This window comes from Sphaeramia orbicularis, chromosome 21, assembly GCF_902148855.1.
Source record: "Sphaeramia orbicularis chromosome 21, fSphaOr1.1, whole genome shotgun sequence".
In the NCBI taxonomy this organism is placed as follows: Eukaryota; Metazoa; Chordata; class Actinopteri; order Kurtiformes; family Apogonidae; genus Sphaeramia; species Sphaeramia orbicularis.
Window position 1 is genome coordinate 41,881,576 of NC_043977.1, and position 24,893 is coordinate 41,906,468.

Sequence of the window (24,893 nt, forward strand, 5' to 3'; positions counted from 1 at the left end):
TGCAACAACAGAAAATTCTTTCTAACAGTTATAACTTAATAAGCAAGAATTAAGTTGCCCAAATTTACAGGGTGGGGAAGCAAAATTTACAATGAACATTTAGTTGTTTTTTCTCAGCAGGCACTACGTCAATTGTTTTGAAACCAAACATACAGGGGTTGGACAAAATAATGGAAACACCTTAAAACATCAACAAAATATAATTTAATATGGTGTAGGTCCACCTTTTGCGGCAATTACAGCCTCAATTCTCCGAGGTATTGATTCATACAACTTGTGAATTGTTTCCAAAGGAATTTTAAGCCATTCTTCAGTTAGAATACCCTCCAACTCTTTTAGAGACGATGGCGGTGGAAATCGACGTCTTACTTGAATCTCTAAAACTGACCATAAATGCTCAATAATGTTGAGGTCTGGGGACTGTGCCGGCCATACGAGATGCTCAACTTCATTAGAATGTTCCTCATGCCATTCTTTAACAATTCTAGCCGTGTGGATTGGGGCATTATCATCTTGAGGTGAAGGTGTTTCCATTATTTTGTCCAACCCCTGTATATTGATGTCATAATCATACCTAACACTATTATCCATACCTTTTCAGAAACTTTTGCCCATATGAGTAATCAGGAAAGCAAACGTCAAAGAGTGTGTGATTTGATGAATGCACTCGTCACACCAAAGGAGATTTCAAAAATAGTTGGAGTGTCCATAAAGACTGTTTAGAATGTAAAGAAGAGAATGACTATGAGCAAAACTATTACGAGAAAGTCTGGAAGATACTATTAAAGAAGAATGGGAGAAGTTGTCACCCGAATATTTGAGGAACACTTGCGCAAGTTTCAGGAAGCGTGTGAAGGCAGTTATTGAGAAAGAAGGAGGACACATAGAATAAAAACATTTTCTATTATGTCAATTTTCTTGTGGCAAATAAATTCTCATGACTTTCAATGAACTAACTGGTCATACACTGTCTTTCAATCCCTGCCTCAAAATATTGTAAATTTTGCTTCCCCACCCTGTACTCTCTTTGAGACATTACACAGGCAGTCATAAGTGATATGTTTAGTTTGTACATTGCATGTGCTCCATAAAACTTGTTTACATTCTGTACATGCTTCATGCATACTGATTACTTCATATTTAATGCAGTGATTCCCAACTCACCTTGGGACCTTTTTCCCACAGTTATGCAATTCTGACCCACTTTATTGGATCCAAATCAAGCAAATGTATTGTTTCAAAAATAGGCTATTCAGCAGTTATACAATATCCCCAAGACCTTTAAAAAAAAAAAAAATACACTTTCATCTGTCCATTCACATCACATTATACTCATAAAAAATTATTCTAATAAAAACTACATTGCTCGTCTTAGGAATGTGAATCTAATACACATAACTGTATTTACACAGACAACAAATAAAACCTGCAAAACAGGCTGTATTTGCTTAAACCCGTATTTGTGGAAGCTGTTACTTTTCGAGATGACATTTCAGTTTTGATCTTTTCCAGCTCTTTGTATTATTGCCACTGCTCACAAATCACCATTTAACAGAGGTTACTCGGCCACATTTCCGCTTCAACATCTTGCGCAAACAACAAGATAAATGTAGCCTGTCACCTTTCAATCAAATGTTACTGTTGCTATAGGAACTGCCATCTACTGCCCATCTTTCATTCAAGTCTGTCAAAGTCCAACATCGGACAGCTAGACATTTAGAATTGATTCCCCCCCCCCCCATGCACACGCACAGATTGCAACCCATTCATAATCAGTCCACAATCCACTTCTGGATCATAACCCATCACTTCAGAGAGCTGGGTTTAATATTTTTTTCATGGAGCCAAATAAACGGTGTATTAATCAAAGCCTTCATGATATAGCAAACGATGTAATAAAAACATACTTCAGCATACTCCTGACAGCAGAATAAGCCAAACACACATAGTACATAAACATAAATTTAAAAAGTTAAGTGTTACCCATCACTAATTTACAACACCCCTTTTTCATGGTTTCCAATTCAGACAGAGCACTTTATAAGAAAATGTCTGGATTTGGTACACTGGTGGGTTTGGTAGCAACTATAGACCAGTGTTTTTCAGCCTTGGGGTCGGGATCACCTGGAATTTAAATGGAGTCGTCTGAAATTTCTAGTAACTAACTAACTAACTAATAAATCAATAAATAAATGGTGAGCTGAGAGACAATCACAATACATAGAAGACATGACAAACTGAAGCTGAAACTGAACCACTGTGGTACTATTTATCTTTCAAATGTTCATTGTGGTCGGTTTAAGATGCTGCAGCTCTTTCATAATTCCTAGTCTGTTATTATTTGTTCAGTATTAATTGTCAGCCTTGTAAATACAAGCTGGACTGACTGTACATATCCTGACCAAGAAAATAAAATTCTCACTTTGTGCAGTAATCTACACCTGCCTTTTCCGCCTCTGTCCATAATAACATATTATATAGCCTAAATGTTGTCTAAAATTAATGTTTATTTGCAACTTAGTCCAGCAAACTATTATATGATCAAAAACAAATAATTTTAGCAAAAAAAAAAAAAAAAAAAAATCTCCATTTTGAATGTCAAGGGTCACCAGAAATTTTTGATGTTAAAATGGGGTCACGAGCCAAAAAAGGTTGGGAACCACTGCTATAGATGCAATCTGCAATACAAAAGTTGCTTAGTGTTCCAAACCTATGCGTGGTGTCTTATCTGCTGGCCTGGATGTGAGGAGGAGTGAGCAGATCCTGGTTCACAGCTCTGTCTCTCCTTGAAACAGGAAGGTAGCCAAACTCATAAAAACAAGGGCCAGGAGTTTCATTGTGTTCTTGGCCTCAGTGCTCTCCATGACACACTGCATGCACACGCAGAGGATTATAAATCAAATTAATACACACCGTGACATGGACACTTAAGAGCTGGCAGGCTCCCTCTGATCTGTGTTGATTGGATGCTTCATCAAATTCTGATTGGCCCGTATGCCAAGGACAAGCGCAGTAGTGCGGGCTTGTTGACAATGTTGACACACTGCTTATTTAGAGGACCTTGGAATACTAATTGGATATTAAACCACCAAATTCTGTGATTGATTCTGACAGCTACCTCTTGGCACCGGAGCATCTTGGGAGTGGGCATGGAAAGAAATGGAAAATTGGTTTGCATTGGCCAATGTAGCTGTTTATTCCCTAATTAGAACTCAACCTTTTAATACGGCACTGTAAAAATGAGCATAGTTTGGTATTCAATCTAAAGGACAGAGTGGGTTAAAAATTGTGGGCTTGATCTGTAAGATTTAGCAATTACCAGGTTGGTATTGTGTCTGTATATATCTAAGCCATATTAAGGACCAAGCCTTTAGAAATCTTTTCACAATATTAATTCACAGAAGTGCAACAATACATCTGGATTTAATGATGTGAGTCATAAGATAATACTGCTAATATTGTTAATTACTTATGGTTGAAATGTTAAATTTTCGTCATGTTTTAAAAGCTATGACATTGGACTTTTTAACATTATTTCTGTAATACTCAACATTTTAAGAGGGTTTCTGCAGGTTAAGTACAAAGCTTTTTTAGACCTTCAACCACTAGGTATGCAATATAAAACCTATTCCACACATACCTACAAAAGTACAAAGGAGTCTAATTACAGTATTATATTGAGTAATAGCGGGCACTTTATATTTCTCTGGGTGTGTTCACACCTACTTTGTTTGGTCCGTTTAAAACGGACCAAAGCTTGTTACCTCGGAAAGTCCAGACTATTTTTTTTAGGTGTGAATACGAACATACAACTCTGATTCACATCAAACAAGCAGACTCTGGGCCGGTTCACTTCTGGTGTGAATATAACCGGCTTCAAGCCAAAAAAAAAACAAGAAACCATGCGCCTTTTTGTGCTTGATGAGCCACCGTAGCCACTGGAAGTAGCCGAACCACACGGGTAGTTAGAGCCAATAGCAGCATCCATGAGCCGTGGACAGACGTGGAGCAATGAGGAGATTGAATGTCTCAGTGACATTTGATCAGATGTTCATATTATGAAACTGGCTCCGAATGAGCTGTTCTTGACAGTGAACATTATTTTAATAAATTTGTGTCTGTAAAAATAGAGCTCATATTCCACAAATGACAACTGCCTGCAGGACCTCCACTATGTTTTCATTAACACCCACTGTCTCTGACTGCCCCTGCCTCTGACTTTTCTGTCCAATGCCAGTGCAGTTCATCACATTGCGTGCCTCTGTGTACATATTTTGGCCCACTAGCAAAAAGTGTAATGAGAATGCGATCCGACCCAAACGAAAAAAATTAAGTCCGCATTCGATCCAAATCAAATAAGCAGACCAAAGGACTTTTCAGGTGTGAATACATCTTCTGGCTTCCCATGTAATTGTAAAGACTTTAGAATACAGCCGCACAGTTGATCAAATCACAATGTCAGCCTGTTTAACTACATAATCGCAGAAGGCTGCAATTTAAAAGTTTGATGTATGGATGGTGATATTTTTCATTCAGTGACATTGAGTATTTTTCAATACTCAAATCAAATGCAATTCATAATAATAGCAATATTATTCCGTAAGCAGTTATTTACTAGTCTTGCTATGATGTGATTTTCTAAGTGTATGCAAACGTGAAGAAATAAACAAGTCCATAAGCATAAAGTTAATCCAACCAATTTTTAAGTTTTAGCTGTTTATGTAAGACTTGTCATGGACCAACAGAACCCTAAAATCAGACATCTAAATTGGTCAAGACACAAAAAGCCCAAACTGTCACATGTGGAAAAGTCCTTTTGAGCAAGTTTAGAACCTGTCAATGAACAGTCCATTGGAAACTAGTGCAACCCCTGAGACTGCAACATCTTTATTTTGTGTATTTGACTTAAGCCAAATAGAGCACTTTGTCAAAACCTTTGTGCATGAGTCAACCTGCATCCTGCCAAAGGTGCCATCCTGCATCCCTCGGGTTCACTTTGTGTTCCAGCGGTTGTTCCCAGAGAGCAGTCATAATGGTTGGCCTCCTGTCAGTTACTACCTGTAGTGAATCACTGCATCGGGGCCCATGGAGCTTGATAACAACCACTCGCTTGTGGTGTATGATGAAGACAGCCTGTTCAGACCTGACAGCTCTCCAAAGAAAACACACAGACAAATACAGTCTGGTTGTTTGCATGATTCATCATCTTTTCTATGGCAGATGCTTGGTAGTACTGAGAGCCACAAACAGCAGTACTCTCAATGCATACTTTCTGAGGATACATCTTTAAATATACCTTTCATTGTACTTAAAAGCAATAAAATAGATAACACTGGACTGACATTCCATAAGGGAATCTCTTGCCCTTTATTAACTGTCACGATAAGGCCAGGCCATCGTCAATCACATGTGGGATCTGTGTCTGAGGTCCATGAGACAACTTAATCAGTAATGCTTCCCTTTTCCCTACCTGATGATTGGAAAGACTGATGCTGAGAACGTCTCTTATCATCTCTTGGACTGGTCTGCTTATTTCTATGTGAGCTAGTCTCTACACTGCTATGGTAAATTTATTAATCATGGCACATTATACTCTCAGACTCGCTTTGGAACGAACTGGCAGCCCAGGAGTGGCCCAGTGTTATTAAGGTCAGAGTCTGAGCGAGATTAAAAAATCCCTCTGCCCCTCCCTCTCCCTATCGACTCACAAGTTTGGGACTGAAGAGGAGTTATAAGTGAAGCAGCATCATTTAGCTGGCTGAACTTATAAAAGGTTTGTTTGCATTTGTAGTCAATTCAAGAATATCCAAATGGAATCCAAAGTTCAGAGCTGTTTGAAAAGTTTGTCAGACTGGTGAAATAATGAGCCAATGTAAGAAAGCTCACTCATTTACAAGTGTTTTTTTTTTTTTTTTTTTTTTTTTTTAACAACTGTGTCAGCCACAACAACTAAACCTTGTGCCATTAGGAAACATCCAGAGTAGAGATGAAAACTGAAACCTGGTCCCCAATTACAACTGAATCCAAAATGGTAAGTACCGTGACATAATTACAATTACATAATCTGAAATTATTTTGCATCACTGTTTCAACTGTTATTATTCACCTCCTTATTGTATCTTATTTTCCACCATTTGAAGCTTGAGCGATGCTCTGTCTTTGACATCTAATAATGTCACCGTCGTCTTCTCTGATTTAATGGCAACAGTGTGGAGAAATGGTGCCAGTGGTTTCAAGACACATAACCTCTGGTACCTGTCACTATTAGTAACAGTTTTTGGAATATTTCAGTTATAACCAGATTGCAAACCGTTTCTCTCTTCTACACTAGCAACAACAATGTATCTGTTCTATGTGACTCGGCAACATGTTCTTTTGTTTAATACATATTGGAGCGCATGGCTAAAGTCCCAGCTTTCGTAATGAACACTCCATAGTCACAACGGTGTGAAAGGAAAACAAAAGGGGAAAGTAAGCTGCAGTTTAACATATGCAACAGTCATGTATTAATTGCGACCAAACATGTAGTGTGTCATTTGTTGGTGCTAGAGGCAGCTCCAGTAGAGCCAGGGACAACCGGCAGTGACACACTGTTTTCAGTGGCAACTAGAAGCACTCGGAGAGCGCAGACCTCCGCCAAGGCTGATCAGTGGCCCCCCCCGTGGGCCCCCCCACCCCCGATCACCACCAAAATTTAATCATTTCTTCCTTATCCCATTTCCAACAAACCCTGAAAATTTCATCCAAATCTGTCCATAACTTTTTGAGTTATGTTGCACACTAACGATCAGTGGCCCCCCCCCTCGTGGGCCCCCCCACCCCTGATCACCACCAAAATTTAATCATTTCTTCCTTATCCCATTTCCAACAAACCCTGAAAATTTCATCCAAATCTGTCCATAACTTTTTGAGTTATGTTGCACACTAACGATCAGTGGCCCCCCCTCGTGGGCCCCCCCACCCCCGATCACCACCAAAATTTAATCATTTCTTCCTCATCCCATTTCCAATAAACCCTGAAAATTTCATCCAAATCTGTCCATAACTTTTTGAGTTATGTTGCACACTAACGGACAGACAAACAAACAAACAAACAAACAAACAAACAAACAAACAAACCCTGGCAAAAACATAACCTCCTTGGCGGAGGTAATTAAGGGAAAGTTGAATAAAGAAAAGAAAAGAAAAGAAAAGAAAAGAAAAGAAAAGAAAAGAAAAGAAAAGAAAAGAAAAGAAAAGAAAAGAAAAGAAAGCTGAGGGGTGTCACAGAGTGCTAACTACATTTGTACTGAAAAGCCTACTTCCTTTCTCAGTTGTGGAAATGCTGCCATTTAAACAAGCAATGTAAAAAAAAAAGGTGAAGAAGAAGAAGAGGGCGCCAGGGTACTTCTACAGTAGTTAGTTTCTGGAATTAAAACGTACCAAACAAAGCATACAATTATATTACCAAGACAATAATGAAGTAAATTAACTAATAATAGCATCTCTGTCCTAAAGGCTTGAAAGCATCGTCTTTTCAGTCATTTGGTCATTTTACTCATCAAGTTTCTTTCTGTTGCTCATTATTTTGCACTGCCTTTTCCCAAGTAGTAGTTCTGATCATGGATTTGTTTGGTGACTATTCAGTTCACGCTTTGCCCTCAGCATGACTACTTGACAACTGCTTTAAGAGTCCAGTAGCCCTCAAGTACCAGCAGTTGAAATGCCGCATGAATGTCAAAGGCATACAGTTTGTCCCTCTTTCAAATCCTTCATGCATAGCCCTTAGATCGTTTAACATTAGTGGTTTTTAAGAACAATAGGGTTGGCCTTCATCTTGATGTCCAGCAAGATTGTCTAGTCTATCAGAAGCGCTGACCTTCAAAATGGCAGCCAATTGCCACCAGTTACCTGGTTTGTGCTTGCACTAAAAAGAAGCACAATCACCCTGCAGTCATCCTTTTCCCAAAGGACGAACAAGTGTGACTCATGCGGCCATATTCCCAATATGCTAAGGTCCCCCACACACACATAATTACAATGTACGGACAGAGACAACCACGGGGCAGTGAAATATTCATAAATCCCCTTCATGCAAGTAGTTCAGAGCAAGGCCATTACTCCTGCCATTGTTTGAGACTTTTTTTTTTTTTTTATTCAAATCAGCTTCGCTTCCAACGAAGAGGAACACAGTGACAGGCTTTTGGAGGTTTGGGGAGCTAGGGAGCTGAGCTGGAGTTATGTGATGCACCGAGTGACCTCAAGAGTCATTTTGACTGATTTAAAGCGCCCGTTCCCCCTGCCCTCGTCTTTCTCGTCTCTTTCCAACTCATCCCTCGGAGGCTTCCTATCTGGCTTAATGGAAGGCCCTTTAGAAGATGCACGAGGGTGGTGAGAATGTGACATCTGAATAGCTTCTAGCAGTAAATGGTAAATACATTCATGGCACTTGGGCAGAGGGTAGCAATAAATTCCTCTGGAAAATCGAGGCAATAAAAGTGTCTATGTAAGTTGTTTTTATACACTATCCAAGGCCTGAGTTCAAAAGGATAACATCTTCTGACACAGTCATTATTGTGTAATGTCGAGAACCTTTACACATTTCAAGTTATCTAGGTACAGTTTCTATAAAAATGTGTTGTTTTACATCTATAGTTGGTCAGTGAGTGCAAACCTTGCTATACAGTTTCTAAGTTGCCTATATTCACTACATATACATATTATCGGTACAGCACAGAGATTTGCTAGGCGGCCACCGCTCTCAGATTTCATGCCATTTGCAGCTCTTGAAACAAATGACTGGTGGTGCTGTAACACTCGTGATGAGTCTTGCTCTTGTCTCAATCTCGGCTGCAGTTTAATTCAGACTGTCCAAGTTTCAGACAAAGAGGACTCAGGATTTTATTTCAAAACCAGTTAAGCACAGCCACAGGTGCAACGATATCACTAAACTAATCTCTGGGTTGGTCTGGGTCTGGGCTTATGGTCTGGGTTTCCACTACATGGGACTGGCTCGGCTCGGCTTGACTCGGCTCGGGTACCAAGTCCTATTTCTGGAGACCATTTCCATTACAGGATACTACTGACTTTACAGTACCTGGACGTCATAGCGATGCAGCGTGTTACTTCCGTGTCATCTGCTCAGACAGTTGCTAATAAACTCGCTTGTTGCGTGTTGTCTCGTCAAGCTCAGGCTGAATTTTTACGTCTGAGCCTCCTCTACAAACTATGGTGTAGTTTTGCAGCCTGTCATCATGTGGATTAACCTACCGCTACATTCACTGTCAACTTCCGCATCTGTTTTTTGTAAAACAGCGGGTCACAGAGACGACTCTCTGACCAATCAGTGGTCTGCAGTGTTTACACGTCACGTTTTAGTATCTGTTCCCCAGTCCTGGAACCTCAGCAGAGGTGATACCAAAAAACTAGTACTAGGTACCAGATTCCAGGTCCTTTTTCGTAATGGAAACGCAAAAAGGCCAAGTCGAGTCAAGCCGATACCACATAGTGGAAATGCGGCATTGGTCTCACCCTGATCATGGTCTTTACTTGGTCTAGGCCCTCAGAGCTACCTTTTTAACATACCATTTACTTCAGTTGCATGATTTACTTTAACATACCATTTACTTCAGTTGCATAATTTACTAGAACTCCTACTATATACTGTTTGTAGCATGTATTTGTTTCATTGTCTCCAGAAGGAAACAGCTCTACACTGAACCATCATTGAACCAGGATCTCTCCTGGTCAAGGCCACTGATGTAAGAATTAAAATCCTGTATATGTTTTTAATGGTGGATCACACCTGGAATCTTCTGGTTTGGGGGGACACTACTCTAATACCACTTAACATCTCATTTACAACTCATGTGTCCTTTGTAATTCACAAACAAACTGATTACTGATCATTTACTAATCAAATACTGATCAGTAACATTGCTATTGTTGCTTTAACAGAAATCCAGCAGGTTTTTGGGTTGGAAAATATTTCAGCAGAATTGTTGACAAAGCCAACAGACATTTTCTGGTTACTTCTACACTGAAATCAAGGCTTTCTGTGTAAAATGACAGTTACCTTGGGAGTTAAGAGTGATGACTCAATGTCATACTACAGTACCGGACAGCAGGTACAACTGAATGCCATTTTGTAAGGTTTGCATTGTACGGTAAACCACAGATAATATTTTCAGTGAAAGAAACTGCACTTCCTTTACTTTGTTGAAAAAACACAAATCACTTCTTTAGCATTATGAATAATAATGCCCACTAATAATCCACTGTGTGTTGACATAATTGCATGTGCAGGTTACAGCTACAAAGGCCATGTATGAAAACCATATGTTGGAAATACACAAGGTCAGAAAACAAAAGGTTTCCATACAGTTTGGCTTTGTTTGCTTTCAGTTTTACACCCAGATGTAGTTGAAGCTTTATTTTTGTTTCTATGGTAAAATTATGTCTATCTCAAAATATGCTGCCTACTTGTTTGACAATATAAAAAATTACAACAGCCCAACATGTGAAACGTAACCCTAATGTAACCCTCCCCCACTCTTTGGCAGTCAGATCTAAACTGTCAGAGAACATTGTTTCTGAGAGTGCAAAACATTTCCTGTTTGTCCTTTCCTTGTTTGTCACTGATGCATAAAGAAGTATTAATTGGAAACTGACTATAGCATATTGTCTTTAGTTCTTGCACTGCAAAATCACAAAAGCTGTCACACATCCTGTTGATGTAATTGGTCATATGTCAACAGAACACTGAAACAGATGCATGTATACATTTGAAACCTAAAAATAAAAGAGTGTAGAACAATGAAGAGTCTTGCCATTTTGTCGGTGGATTCCGGCGGGGAAAAGACGACCCAGGTTCTGAAAACACAACATTAAACAGAGTGTGTGCTCTGTGCTAGGAGCCCAGAGGGACAGAGAGCTATTGTGGGCTAATCTTGTCCTCTGCCAGCTTTACTGTCACTCTCGCTCCATCACCTGAGCTCTAATTGGACAGGCTCATTATTCCTGTCCTACACTTAAAACAATGTCTTTGTGATGTTCTCTGCTTAACACTCAATGAGGGAAATTACTACCAGTTCCCAAGTCAAAAACAGTTAGGGTCTGAGAACAGTGTCAGCCCTCCACTGTAGCAATAAAGAAGGATAAGGAAAAAGACATTCCAGAGTTAAGGCAGGATTTGGTAAGATAACAACATATGAAATCAAATAAGATCCAGTTTAAAAAACAGTATTCTTTGGAGAAAAAAAAAAATGGATGACAACTTCCTGGCTAAGTTGACTTGTGAACTGTGAGCTGTTGCAGAGTCCTTGCAAGTAGTTTCACCGAATTATCTACTACTGAAACTAAACCTTAAAATAAAAGATTCAATATTCAGTTGTTAAATTAAGTAAAGTGGTTTGTTTAGTTTATTAACTCATAGAAAACTCACAATAAATAACACAGTCACAGGACTTAATATACCTCTCCCTGAAACTACTGTCAAAATAAAGCACTACAGTCACTGGACAGACTTTTTCTCCACATGAAATCCATCTGAATATTAACTGTAGCTGGTTATGTCTGACATTATTGAGGACAGAGGTGACTGCTTGGGTTTATCCATCTGTCTACCTTTATCTTTCACCTTCAGCATAATTACATCAAAAGTAATGAGCCAATTTTTATAAAAGTTGATTAAAGGGCAGAGCCTGGGCCATGGAGAAACCCTTTAAATGTTGGTGCAGATCCATAGAACAAATGCCAATACTTTGGTGTTTTGGTGAATAAGCAAATCCAACAGAAATGTGCATTGTGTGCGCACACAGACATGTTATTCTACAGCAACATCTTAAGCTATGATGATTAAAATGTCAATTGATAACATATGATCCATGAGTCCCAAACCCATGGGGGGTGATCCTAACAGATTAAGACCAACAATGTTCAGTTACACCTAGGGCTGGGTGATAAAACGATAACTATATATATCGCAAAATAACTTTTACTCAATAGAAATATGAGACATGCTCGATACAGTTTTAATAGATTTCATTCGTCCACGTTTTGACAGATGTAAGAACAGCCAATCATTATCAAGCAGCGCTGCACCGAACCAATCACGCTAGAACCACGTCAAGTTAGGTCAGTGTTTTTCAACCTTGGGGTCGGGACCCCATGTGGGACTACCTGGAATTCAGATAGAGTTGCCCAAAATTTTTAGTAATTGATTTAAAAAAAAAAAAAAAAAAACTTACTAATAAAAAATATATGGTGAGTTGAGAGAGACAATCACAAAACATAAAAGACATGACAAACTGTGAAGCTGAAACTGAAGCACTGTTTATCTTTCAAATGTTCATTGTGGTTGGTTTCAGATGCTGCAGCTCTGTCATAATTCATAGTTTCAGTTATTGTTTGTTCAGTATTAATTGTCAGCCTTGTAAATCCAAGCTGGACTGACTGTACATATCCTGATCAAGGAAAATAAAATCTTACCTTTGTGCAGTAATCTACACCTGGCTTTTCTGCCTCTGTCCATAATAATATAGATTATATAGACTAAATGTCATCTAAAATTAATATTTATTTTCAACATAGTATAGCAAACTATTACATGATCAAAAACAATTTAAATTTTAGCAAAAAAATTTATCTATTTTGAATGTCTGGGGCGGCAGAAATTTGTGATGTTAAAATGGGGTCATGAACCAAAAAAGGTTGGGAACCACCGAGTTAGGTTGACGCACGCACCACAGGTGTAAGAGCAGCCGCAGCACACACGTTAATGTTTGGGCTGCAGCAGGAGAAAATCTGATTGAGAACTCGGGCGACCGGGTTACTGAAAAGTAGGATTGCCAACGGTTTCGGTTCAGGCATACAACAGAAGCACAGAAGCCAGGAGTCGGATGTTCAAAGCATGTTAAGTTTCACTTTCGGTTTACGCCAGTTACAAAACACACCCCTACATATATGCCCCCAGCACTGTTTCATGAAGATAGTCTGTTTTATTTGTGTTCTCTTTTAAAACTTGAAAGCTTTTGCTTGCTGGTCAGACTTTTAGTTACATTTTAAGTATATGTACCTGTTTTATTTATCTGAAACAGCTGTATAATGTTCTTCAGCACATCTGTCATGTTCCAACTCTGACAGAAAATAAATCATATTTAAATCAAAAATAACCTTCTGAAGTCTACACAACTAACTTATGAGTCACGGAAAATTTAAGATGGACAAAAATAGTGATTTCATTTATATCATGACACGTATCGATATCGTCTGATATGAAAAAAATTATTGTGATAGGATTTTTTTCCACATCGCCCAGCACTAGTTACACACCTACTATAAATGCTAACCTCCAGCTATCATTCTTCCAAGTTGGACCTTTTACACAGTCCCAATCAGGTCCACATTCTCCTTCTTACCCCTTACTTTAATTCTCAACCCACACAAATAACACTACTGTAATGATGTGTTCTTCACTGTAACTTCATTGTTCACCATTTTAACAGCACAGACAGACGGTGTATGGATGATGCTTTATTCCTGTATACTGACTCATGTTGTAGCCTGAGATTCAGTAGGTGTTCTCATCCATCTGTGTACATATTGTACCCAAGTTTATTACATCTGTCAAACAGTGCGGCTGGCTAAAAACTGTAACACTGCCTTCATATAATACCTGCACTACTGGAAGGTAAAAAAAAAAAAAAATCAGTTTATCAAGTGTTACGGTGGCTTGTAGCAGTTTCGCATTTTACCAGGTTAAGTCTGTAGCCAGGTTTAAAACTAAGAGAATGTAGGTCTGTCCACTTTAGTTGAAATTATAGTCAGGATGTCATCTAAAAGCTGCATTAGTGTAATCATCCCCACAGTGTGAAGTCGTCTTGGGCACTAATGGGCAGTAATTTATGTATCAATTCTTTAACTAGAGGGCAACAATACACATCCACTGAATATGTAATGCAGTCATGTAGAGGTCCTGACTGTAAAAGGCTAATGCCAGTATTCAGGGATATATCAAGCAGCTGGGGGCCCTGCTGACATATAGAATCATTCATAATGGATAGAAAGACATAATGTCATCGGCTGAGGTTATGGGTTGTCAAATGTCACTTCCCTACCACACGCTACGGCAGGTTGGCAAGAAAGCAACAGTACATGAGTCCTCATGATTGCTTGCTTCACAAAAAAATTATGTGTAGCACTGCCACAGTGTTAGGGAGTAAAACAACAAACAATAAAGCGCAACAACACCAATGCACTGCCAGAGAATTACTATAACGCTCCCAGGCTGCTCCTTTATGTTGTGGGAAGTAAGTTTGTGTTTTACATCTCTCTGTAAAGTATAATGCAACATCATTTAGGACCATTATGATGAGCTTTTTATGTAAAAAGAGTGAAAAGGCTAGAGCAGGTGTGAGCTTGTAAAACAAACTTGATGAAGTCCAGCTGAAACCAACTACATCCAGCAGTTGTTGGGGATAGTTTTGATTCTCTACGCATTGAATTTACATAATTTTGATTTGGATAAATAGGGATAGAGGGAGTTTGACCTAAACAGAAACAGAATGCAAAGAGATAATGACAGCTGTGTCCTACCCTGGAGCCAACTGTGCTACATACAGACACACAAACACCTACTTTCTTACAGTATGGGCCTGGTGTGCAAGCATCATACAAAGCCATCTGCCAAGCACCATCAAAGTTTCAAAAGGAGTGAAAAAGAGTAAAGGAAGAAATGGAGGAAGAGGGTGCACTCATTCTATCTCTGCAGATATTCCAAGACTCCATTAAGCACCTGTGCTGCCCTTTTCTGGGACATAAACCATCTATATAGCAACACCATTTACATTAAAGTGCTTTCGATTCATCTGGGTTTTACAGCTACAGTCTATGGGTCTGAAGGGAAGATCAGACTTCAAGTCTCCAGTAACCACAGACCAGTGTTCACGTGCCTTTCACTTAATGGACCGAGCCAAGTCAGCAGTTGGTTCTTGTCCACAGATGAGCATGTGCAGCTGAAATTACTTTGATTAAAAATCTGTCTTTTCTTCACACTGCAAATTAGGGCCAAATTAAAAAAGACAAAAAAAATAGATGTTCAAATTTATTGTGATTCTCAGTTAAACAATACAATACTGACTCTTGAAATCACATGGTTACTTTTCCCCCCAGTGTCATTAAACGTGTAACATTATTCCTGAGACCAGTTTGCCCTATTCTGATCTGAACCATTTAACTACATGAGAAAGTAACACATTAGTTTTTATTATTGTAGGGATCTGTGCACATTAAAAACTGAGCAGTTCCATACACAGGTAGTATCACAGTTCATTTACAAGTAATGTCAAACCGTGTTTACAGTGCAACAAGATCTGTGGTTCTGTAGATCTGCTTACTACAAGCATGCAGGTTTTGTTTTTATATACAGTGTTTCTATTGCAGGCTCTGTAACAGTGAAAGACATAAACTTTGACAAGACTAAACTGTGTCATGTTCAGATTATTCATCTGCTTTACAACAACTCCTGAAAGCAGCTGTCTCTTGCTAAAACCACAATGTAAACCCAGCCAAAGTAGTTGCATTCCACTTATAAAATATAAAATAACAACTTAAAAATTATTTTTTTTAAAAATAATTGTTATGGCAGGGATCACAGGATTTATGATTATTTGAATGGGTGTTAGATGAAAAGAATGAACTGCAAATAACTGTATGTCTTTCATACACTGAGAATGGGCTGCGACCATGGCCAATTCCCTTAATGCTTGTTATCACTTTAGATTAATATGTAACATTTTTTTCTTTTTTTTTTATCATTTTTAAGTTGTTATTTTATAATAAAAATTGTGGATGTAAATATGAGGAAAAAGTAGTGAGTAACATGCAGTAGAATGTGACATCCTTCAGGAATCTTTTGGCTTTTTTATAGAATTATGTATTTTTTCTAATATTTTTATCTGACTCTGATCGACCGCACAAAAATTCCTGTGTGTATATGCACAAATGGCAAATAAACTTTTGAATCTTGAATCTTTGAATCTTAAAACTACCCAGGGACTCCTGGACCTGCCCTGATGTGGTTACTGTATTTGCCCTTAACCCATAAAGACCCAAACATCCACCATCTACAAAAATTATCTACTGAACTAAACTGTTTAATACCTGTTGATCCACTAATCCTATCAATCCATGTAAATAACTGGTGTAAAATACAGTTTGTCATCTTTTCATGGTCATCAAATATGACCCATTTGGACATTCAGAGGCTCTTTAGTGAACAAGGAAATACTATCATCCTTTACAACATTGATTCACCAGTAAAACCCATGGAGCTGAATGAATGTCAGTGGATCGACACACTGGGTTTATGTTTTGTTAATGATAAACTGAACATCAAAAGAAACTTATCACATATTCTATGTATGCCATTTCACACCATTTTATTAAATATGAAATTAAATTCTTTCTTGCTCTTAAAAAACATTTAATTGACAAGCAAAATACAACAAACAACAAAACAGTGGATGAGTATCCAGAGGATAATGTACAATATGACAAAGGGTAGTTCAACAAAGTTCACATTTAACAATAAGCAACATTATTAATCCACAGCAAGTCAAAGATTGACCAAATGGTCAAAAGGTGTACAGCCTGTGTTGGGGCTCAGGGAGGACAGACCCAGCACTGAGGACACTGATCTGGACCATTTGGTCAATCTTTGACTTGCTGTGGATTAATAATGTTGCTTATTGCTAAATGTGAACTTTGTTGAACTCCCCTTTGTCATGTTTTACATTATCCTCTGGATACTCATCCACTGTTTTGTTGTTTGTTGTATTTTGTTTGTTAATTAAATGTTTTTTAAGAACAAGAAAGAATTTAATTTCATATTTAATAAAATTGTGTGAAATTGCATCACATAGAATATGTGATAAGTTTCTTTTGATGTTCAGTTTATATTTTGTTGAAAAAGTCACTTTTTCTTCAGTTTTGTCCATTTCTGATATAATAAGCCTCAACTTTAATCTGAGCTTTTATGAACATCTACATGATCAGTGAATTAAATATGAAAAAAATACCTGATTTGTACTGGAAAAAATGCAAAATACAGACGATTATATTATAATAAATTGTAAAAAAAAAAAAAAAAAAAAAAAAAATCACTTCAGAAAGGTTAAATTGAGAGACAAATTGATTTGGAAACTGCCACAATAACAGCACTGGGTCTTTATTGATTAAAATGTTATTTCATACTCATTCAGTTCAACACCAGAAACAGAATAGTATTCAGATGAGAATGCCTTTACTGTTAATGCAGCTGTATTAAAACACAGTGGGCTACATGTTAGTACAGTCTGCAGAGGAGAACTACATGAAGTTGTAAATTGCTGACACTTGACAGATGGTAAACAGCTGTGTCGGGAGCCTGTGCGACCAAGGTGAGGAACGTGGACTTTACTTGACACCTCATTTTACATGTTGATGTAACTGACAGTAGTGGAAGTAATAGTAGGCACCACAGCCCAGCTTTGTAATACTGATTTGTTAGACATTATACAGTATAGCCCTAATATTACCAAAATATGCCAGCATATGCACCATTCCACAACTGATATTGGCTGTGATACTGTGATGTTGTTGGTGGATAAAAGACGTACCTACAAATTTTACTGTAACATATGAAAAAAAAAAAAAATCATATCAAGAGTTTTTGGTTGGATAGGTCTAAGTCCTGCATTCTAGACTGAACAGATTTTACCTGGTGTTATTCCTGCATTATTGTTGAGCAAACCTTATTGATAGTGAACTGTGCCTTTGTACTACGGCCCATTAACTGCACCAGCCGGCTTATTTCAACAGCTCTGGGCCACCAATAACTCATAATATGACAGGTGAATAGTGTTAGACCAGTTAATAGTCAAATTCATTTCATCCCTTTTCTTTCATTGCCCTGAAGCGCTCTCTATCTCCTGACAAAGGTTTAATGGCTGCTAATGTTGGGGTCGCATAATTAGCAGAGCTGCAAAAGAGGACAGCTTTAAGCTAACGGAAGTCGTGGTAAAAGGCTTTTTTTTGAGTGTGTTCTGTACTGTTGAGGAAATGTGCATGTCAAAAAGCAAAATAAGGTTCATTTCTATTACTGGAAATATAATGGAATGAAATGGCATGACTTATCTGCAGCACCAGTATAAAAGTACTCTGCAAGAACAGATTTATTTTTGCTAGACCTGATAAAGTCTTTTTCTTTTTTCAGACTTGTAGCTGCCAGGTATTTTACTTGAAAACCAACACTTGTACAGATACGAACAACCAACCTGGTGGTAGAAAAATTAAATACGGTATTTCTTATCCAGTTACTACTGTACTGATTGAATGGGATTGTTAAATTTCTGACAGATTTTAGTATTTGTCACAACTAGTCAACAGGTATGTACATATTCTCATGCAGCATCTTGATTTTTTTTTCTCTCATTTGTTTTTTGTTTTTATTTTTATGGGTTTAGAAGGTGATTAAGCCAAAAAAAATGGGGGAAGGACTCTGAGTTTTATCAAATCAAGCATCTGGAATGTGAAGAATACCAAAAATCAAGGTATAACAACAGGATGTTCAAGAAACTATCAATAGCTAATGTTGAATCTCGATCTTTACACAGCTATTATGATGTTCAGTTCCACATCTATTCATTGGTTACTTTGAGCTTAATTTTCAAAGATAATTAATTCTTTTTTTTTCTCCTTCCTATGTGGAAAGATTGTGGGGTGATATTTGCCGATTAACTGGCTATCAGCTACAAAATATTATTATGTCAGCCTTTAATAATCACTATCAGTCATTCTAGTACATTGTTTCTCAATCATTTTTAAACAAACGCCCCCTCACGTCATCATGAGCCTTCTGCCCCCCCCCGAAAAAAATTTGCAACCAGGGTGCGTGTGTGTGTGCGTGGGGAGGGGGAAGTTCGCGAGTGGGAGCACAGTAGGTGGCTACCCCTCACCTTATCATGAACCTCCTACCACCCCCCACCATCATCCACCCCCCCACCCCCCAAAACAAATTTGCAACCAGGGAGGTGGGGTACCGCAATGGACTGTTAATGGGGAAGACAGGAATTCACCATTGAAATAACATGCTGGTAGTATAACGGCATATTGAAACTTATACACTGTGATAAAGAACAGTGACTAACGCGCCCCCCGCCCCCCCAATTTCTGTCTGAGCGCCCCCCTCTCAGCTTTCTAGTTCCAAACGCCCCCCGACGCTGTCCCACCGCCCCCATTGAGAAACACTGTTCTAGTATGTATAGACTAAAAGCATGAATAAAAATTTAACACAAGATAGAAGATAATTAACTTAACTTTAAATAAAATAATTCCTTACTTGTCGTGTTATACTGTTAAATATTAATTAGTTTTTCTACATTAGCAACAAAAGAAAAGAAAGACCAGTGACTCGACCTTAAAGGGGTCATATTTTGCTAAACCCACTTTTATTAGTCTTTGACACATTTATTAGTGTATTTGGACCCTAACATTTCCTAAAGTTTGAATTTGAACCCTCCAGGTGCTGCAAAGCTATCTTTATATTCATTTTGGCAAAAATCAAGTTGATGTCTACAACCTGTTTTAATTCCTTCTTAATTTGTTACACTTTATAACCAGTTACATAAAGACATTTGCACGTATAAGTTCAAGACTTCCGATGAACATTTCTCCAAGTACGCCATAACTGTTTGTCAGCAGCAGCGGTTGTAGTCCATACTGAAAATATGTCCAAACATTGAGCGGATTACCTAAAATGTTCAGTTGTTGGTTGTATTAATGAACACAAGTGGCTGAACGAAACAGGGCAGCACAATCAACAACCTGGAGAGGGTGGGGCGTGAAGTGGCTCATGTGCATTTAAAGGGCCAGCTCTCAAAACAATCTTTCTGGTGTCATTACTCAGAAATATTGTTGGAGATGAACCTGTGGAGCTGAATTAATGAAGAATTCAGACTTAAGCATGACATTTACAGTTTATGTAGACCACAGGGAAATGTTTTAAAATGCATAATTCCATTTAAAAAAGCTTTAAATATTCAAATTGCAGATTCAGTGTCTTTTACGATTTAGCTCCTGGTTAAACATAGACAGCTTACACTGCCCACATGGCGGACCAGTGGATAAAAGAACAACAGTCTAAGTGACAATACAACAGATGCCAATGTCAAATATATGTCGGTAGCCAGGACCGAAAAAGCACTGGTCTTGCAGTTCCATTGTATGGCGGTGAACGATTATCATTTCTCGGTGGAATCACAAGGCAATCAGGAAAAGGGGAGTGTGTTGTGCTGTAGCCCATGCAGCTGCTTCTTTCTTGTTCATTTGGGAGAGTGTAGCATTCTCTCTGAATGGTAATTATGAAGGGAACAAAAGGGGCATTTAGAGACAAAGGCAGGTTTGGAGTGAATGGGCGAGCTCCCGTTGCAGCGAGTGTTCTGACTCCAAGTGCTGTTTCAAGAGAGACGATATGAGGTAATTATGCAGGAAAACTTGCAGGGGGGAAGAAGGAAGGAGAGGAGGACAGAGAGGGAGATAGGATTGGGTTGGCTTAGTGTCTATAGGGAGCAGGACCAGATAGCACCATCTGCATTCTGAACAGGCCCTGCCCGTCTGGCTTACTGTTGCCTTCACACACACACACAAAAAAAAAAAAAAGAAAAAGAAAAAGAAAGAAACCTGGCGCAGACAGAGCAGACAGCAATAGAAATGGATTCAGATGTACATATGCTGGAATGTGCATTTCACCAGTATCTGTCCATTCAATGATTAAATCTGTGTCTGTCACTGCATTAAAGATCTTCCTGGACCAGTGAACCATGTCCTAAATGCCTTCTATGGGAAAACAAATACTGAATGTACAGCTCTGGAAAAACAGAATGTTTCCAGACATGACCACACTCAAAATGTCTAAAGTGTGATCTAGAAGATGGATGATCGACTCACTTTTGTGTAATGAGTGTGATTTCTAAAATAAGAGCTGCAATGATTAATCACATAGTTGTGCATTAATTCAGAAAAAAAAACTAAATTCTGATGATGAATAATTGCAACTTCTTAAATCAATTAAGTCTTCTGGTTTCTGTCCTCTTCTGTGACAGAAAACTGAACATTTTTGGATTAAACATGTTAATCTGAGGAGCTGTGGGAAACCAAAATGATTAATCAGCAGAATAATCAATAGATTAATTGACAATGAAAATAACCCTTAGGTGATGCTCTAATTCACATATTTGTGTTCTTAACAAGTGAATAATTCTTTGTGTAAATCTATATCTGACCTAAATCTGAATCTATACCACTCTAAATAACAGTTTTCTGGGGAAATTGGGAGAAATACTGCCAGTTTCCATCATGAACCACTATACGACTACAAATCTCATATTGTAGTAAGTTATTTCATATCTAAAAATGCTCAATAAATGGGAAAAAAAGGTTAATTTCACTCTATACCTACAAAGAATAGAGCTAGTTGTTGACATTTTTCTAGCCGCAATGCGAGTAGTGTAAGTGCATTTTCATGGCATGGTCTGATAATAAATTCACACATAACAATTAATAAATGAGATCCAGTGAATTTGGTCTAAAAAAGAACCATAAAAGAAATTAGCAGGGTAAGTCTCTTTACAATTTACAAAATGTATTACAAAAGCAATTGATGAGATATGTTAACCAGATTTGTTCTATGTACTCCTCAGAGATTTTAATCACATTGTGGGATGATGTGCAATCGAATCAGTGGTCCATTTTTCTTCAACGACAGATAGACCTTTTGACTGAATATGTGTCACCACAACTGGATGACCTTCAACCAACCATCATTTTCCAGGTAGATGGTGGGGACTGCATGTTGGTGGGTTCCTACATCAAACATTTCCAGACCAGTGGATTGGAAGGGATGGCCCAGTTCCCTGGACACCTCGTTTACCAGATATCACTGCCCTGCATTTCTTTCTACGGGGATAGTGTATCAAATAAAGCTACATCAACAACCTGAAGCAAAAGATCACTGATGCCATTGATACCATTTATGAGGCTATGATACAGCCAAAATGGCAAAAAAAAATCCAGTACCGACTGGATGTGCAAATGGTGCCCATATAGAGGTGTATTAAATGAGGCAAAAAACTTCAATATCTACTTTGCATTTTGTAGTAATTTCCACAGATTTGTCAATTCATTTGTTTTTGTAATAAATGTGTTCAATTGTAAAGAGACTTTATGGACACCCTGTACATAAACAGAACATCTATCAATACCTAAGCTACTATCTTACCTCTCGTATCTTGTCACGTTTCTCTTTGGCGTCTGGCTCCGGTGGCTCGCCATCACTAACACCCACCACCTTGGGCATGGGGACGGGTGGTAAGGGTTTGGGCCCGGGGTCCTTCTTTTTCAGGTCCTCCACCACTTTGTTCTTCTCCGTCTGAATCTCAGCCCGCAGCTCGTCGCGGGACTTTCGCAGCTTCTCCTTGGCTTCCTGCAGCGCTCGCTCGTGGTCTGCACGGATCTTGTCCCTCAGGCTTTCCTCCTCCTCCCTGTAGGAGGTAGGAAAAAGGCAGAAGATAAAGATTTTATTCAGATTCATTATTATGCTTTATTTGCACTTGGAATCCTAGAAGACCATCTGTGGAAGCTAAGGAGTGATTCAAGGAGTTATTTTAAGACGGCTTAGACAAAACTATAAAGTTTGGGAATAAACTGAATCCCTTTTCGAAGTTATTTTTGCAAATGTGATATTCTGCTATCCTGAAGATAAAAGCCAGGAAAGTTACATCTACTTGCCAAGTAAAATGGCATCTCTGTTTCCTTTGTGGGTCTATGAGCCGTTTAATCACAGGGTATTATCATAGTTCCTCTGGGGGACAAAGTTGGAAAAATTGGGTGTTTATGCTTATGCATAATGTACATTTTCATCTCAACTCATGACATGTTTAGCACACCTGGATTACACATCAATTTATAGACATACAAGTCTCAGCAAAACAAAGTAAGTTTCACAATAAAAGCCCTGGTGTGAAATTAATGTTTTATCAATTAGAATCCCAGCAGGCTTTTAATTTGAAATAGGTACAAGAAGTGGTCCTTTTGTTTAAACAGCACAAGGTAGTAACATTTATAGGCCAATCAAAAGTGGTCCCAAACAAGCCAACATTTGATCAGTTCTACTCAACAGACAGAATTAGTAATTAAGGCCTGTTACCATCTGAAGTTATAGTAAACAAGTGGTGCCAGGAACAACAAACCCCGCCCCTTGTTCATATTGTAGCCTATTTTGGCATCGATCCAGCTGATGTCATCATGTCTATGCATGTGCTGATGTCAGCATATCCTTTGCCTCTATATATGTGCCAAGTTTGAAGTAAATTGAAACAAAATTGATGTTCTTACAGATATTTGAAATGTTGCTCATTATAAGTAAATGGGAGAAAAAAAAAGACTTTAAAAATTCATTTAAAAAAAAAAAAAAATAGAACTTTAACCTACTTTTCCCAAAATGTAACCACATGTATTCTGGGTCACTGGCAATCTATAAACCCAGTTTGGTATGGATTCAACCAATAGTTTTGCTGTTACAGACATGTGAAATTTCACCCTTTATAAGTAAATGGGGGAAAAACAAAGATTTTAATTTTAATCAGTAGGATGAGCTGCCTCTGCAATAAACAGCTGCAATAAGCTAGACTACACTTCACCTCTCTGAAATGCAGAAAAGTCTAAAAACAAAACAAAACCAGCAGTTATTATATAAGGACAAAGGCCCTCCCCACAATTATATCACCTTCAGGAAATAGGACAGGTGTAAAGAAACTCAATGAATCACATAAATGCTCTGTTTGTGTATCTATTTACCAACTGTGCGTACAGTAAAGATCACAGGCAAGAACATGAGGTCGTTTTAGGATCATGGTGCATTTTCTGCCTGAGGATCAAACACAGAGTGATAAATTTTATTATTTTTTTCCTCTGAGTTTATATAAGGGATAAGCTTGTTCAAGCATGATGAATACCATGGTGATCAAGAGTTAGAGAAAAGGACTTCAAATGTTCTCTGTTTTTTCTTTTTTTTTATGCTTTCAGTCTCATTTGTCAGCTTGTGACAGGAAACAGAACTAGGAAAACCATAAAGCTATTCATCGCCTACAGATCAGTAGTTTAATTTAAAATATAGGCACTTAAAGCTCAGGTTCTACGTAAAATGGACATATACACCTACTGTTAAAAAATATAAGTAGTAGACTAGTGTACTGCTGCAGCACTTAGGCACCATTTCCATGCCTAGTGTAGCCACGGGATCGATTATAGCGGAAGCGCATACGATCAGTGTAGCCGAGGGGTGAGGAAGCAAGCGGTGTCAGAATGAATAAGAAGCTTTATCTGCTGTTCACGAGAAGGTTCAAGCCTTGGGGTGTTAGCACAACTCCAACCCATGAGGATGTGGGTCAGTAATGAAAAATAAACAGCAGGATAGTGAAGCAAAAGGTGACGTGAGGACGTTACCCTCTGCTATTCTTCAGCGGTCATGAAAGGAACAAACACTGAAGAAGAACAATATGAATCTAGCTTCACTGTTGCCAAAACTCTTAGATATTAAATAAAAGCTAAACAACACACAGGCTGATAAAGGAAGAGTCTTGTAGGGCATGCACTGAGGTTGAATACACAAAAAAATAGTTGGTTTCAGGAAAATTAATTCTATAACAACAAGTTCAGGTCATATATGGTTTTGGTTTAACCCATTAAGACCCAGTGCTACTTTTGTGGCAGTTCCCAAATCAGATTTTTTCTGTATTTAGCCCTTCTTAAGTGATCTATTACCATTTATTGTAATATTATCATCTTTATTTTCCATTTCTTCAGTGAAATTCAAGTAT

At 38.2% G+C, this 24,893-nt stretch overlaps 1 protein-coding gene across 4 annotated transcripts in view; it reads right to left on the reverse strand.

Annotated features, from left to right (window-relative positions):
* The window catches only part of man1a2 (mannosidase, alpha, class 1A, member 2), a 197,137-nt gene that overhangs the window by 136,117 nt on the left and 36,127 nt on the right, over window positions 1-24,893 (reverse strand). For all 4 annotated transcript variants that reach the window (XM_030125539.1, XM_030125540.1, XM_030125541.1 and 1 more), the window contains one exon: window positions 22,295-22,556. In XM_030125539.1, the coding sequence (XP_029981399.1) occupies window positions 22,295-22,556 (262 nt within the window). The remainder of the gene's footprint in view (window positions 1-22,294; window positions 22,557-24,893) is intronic.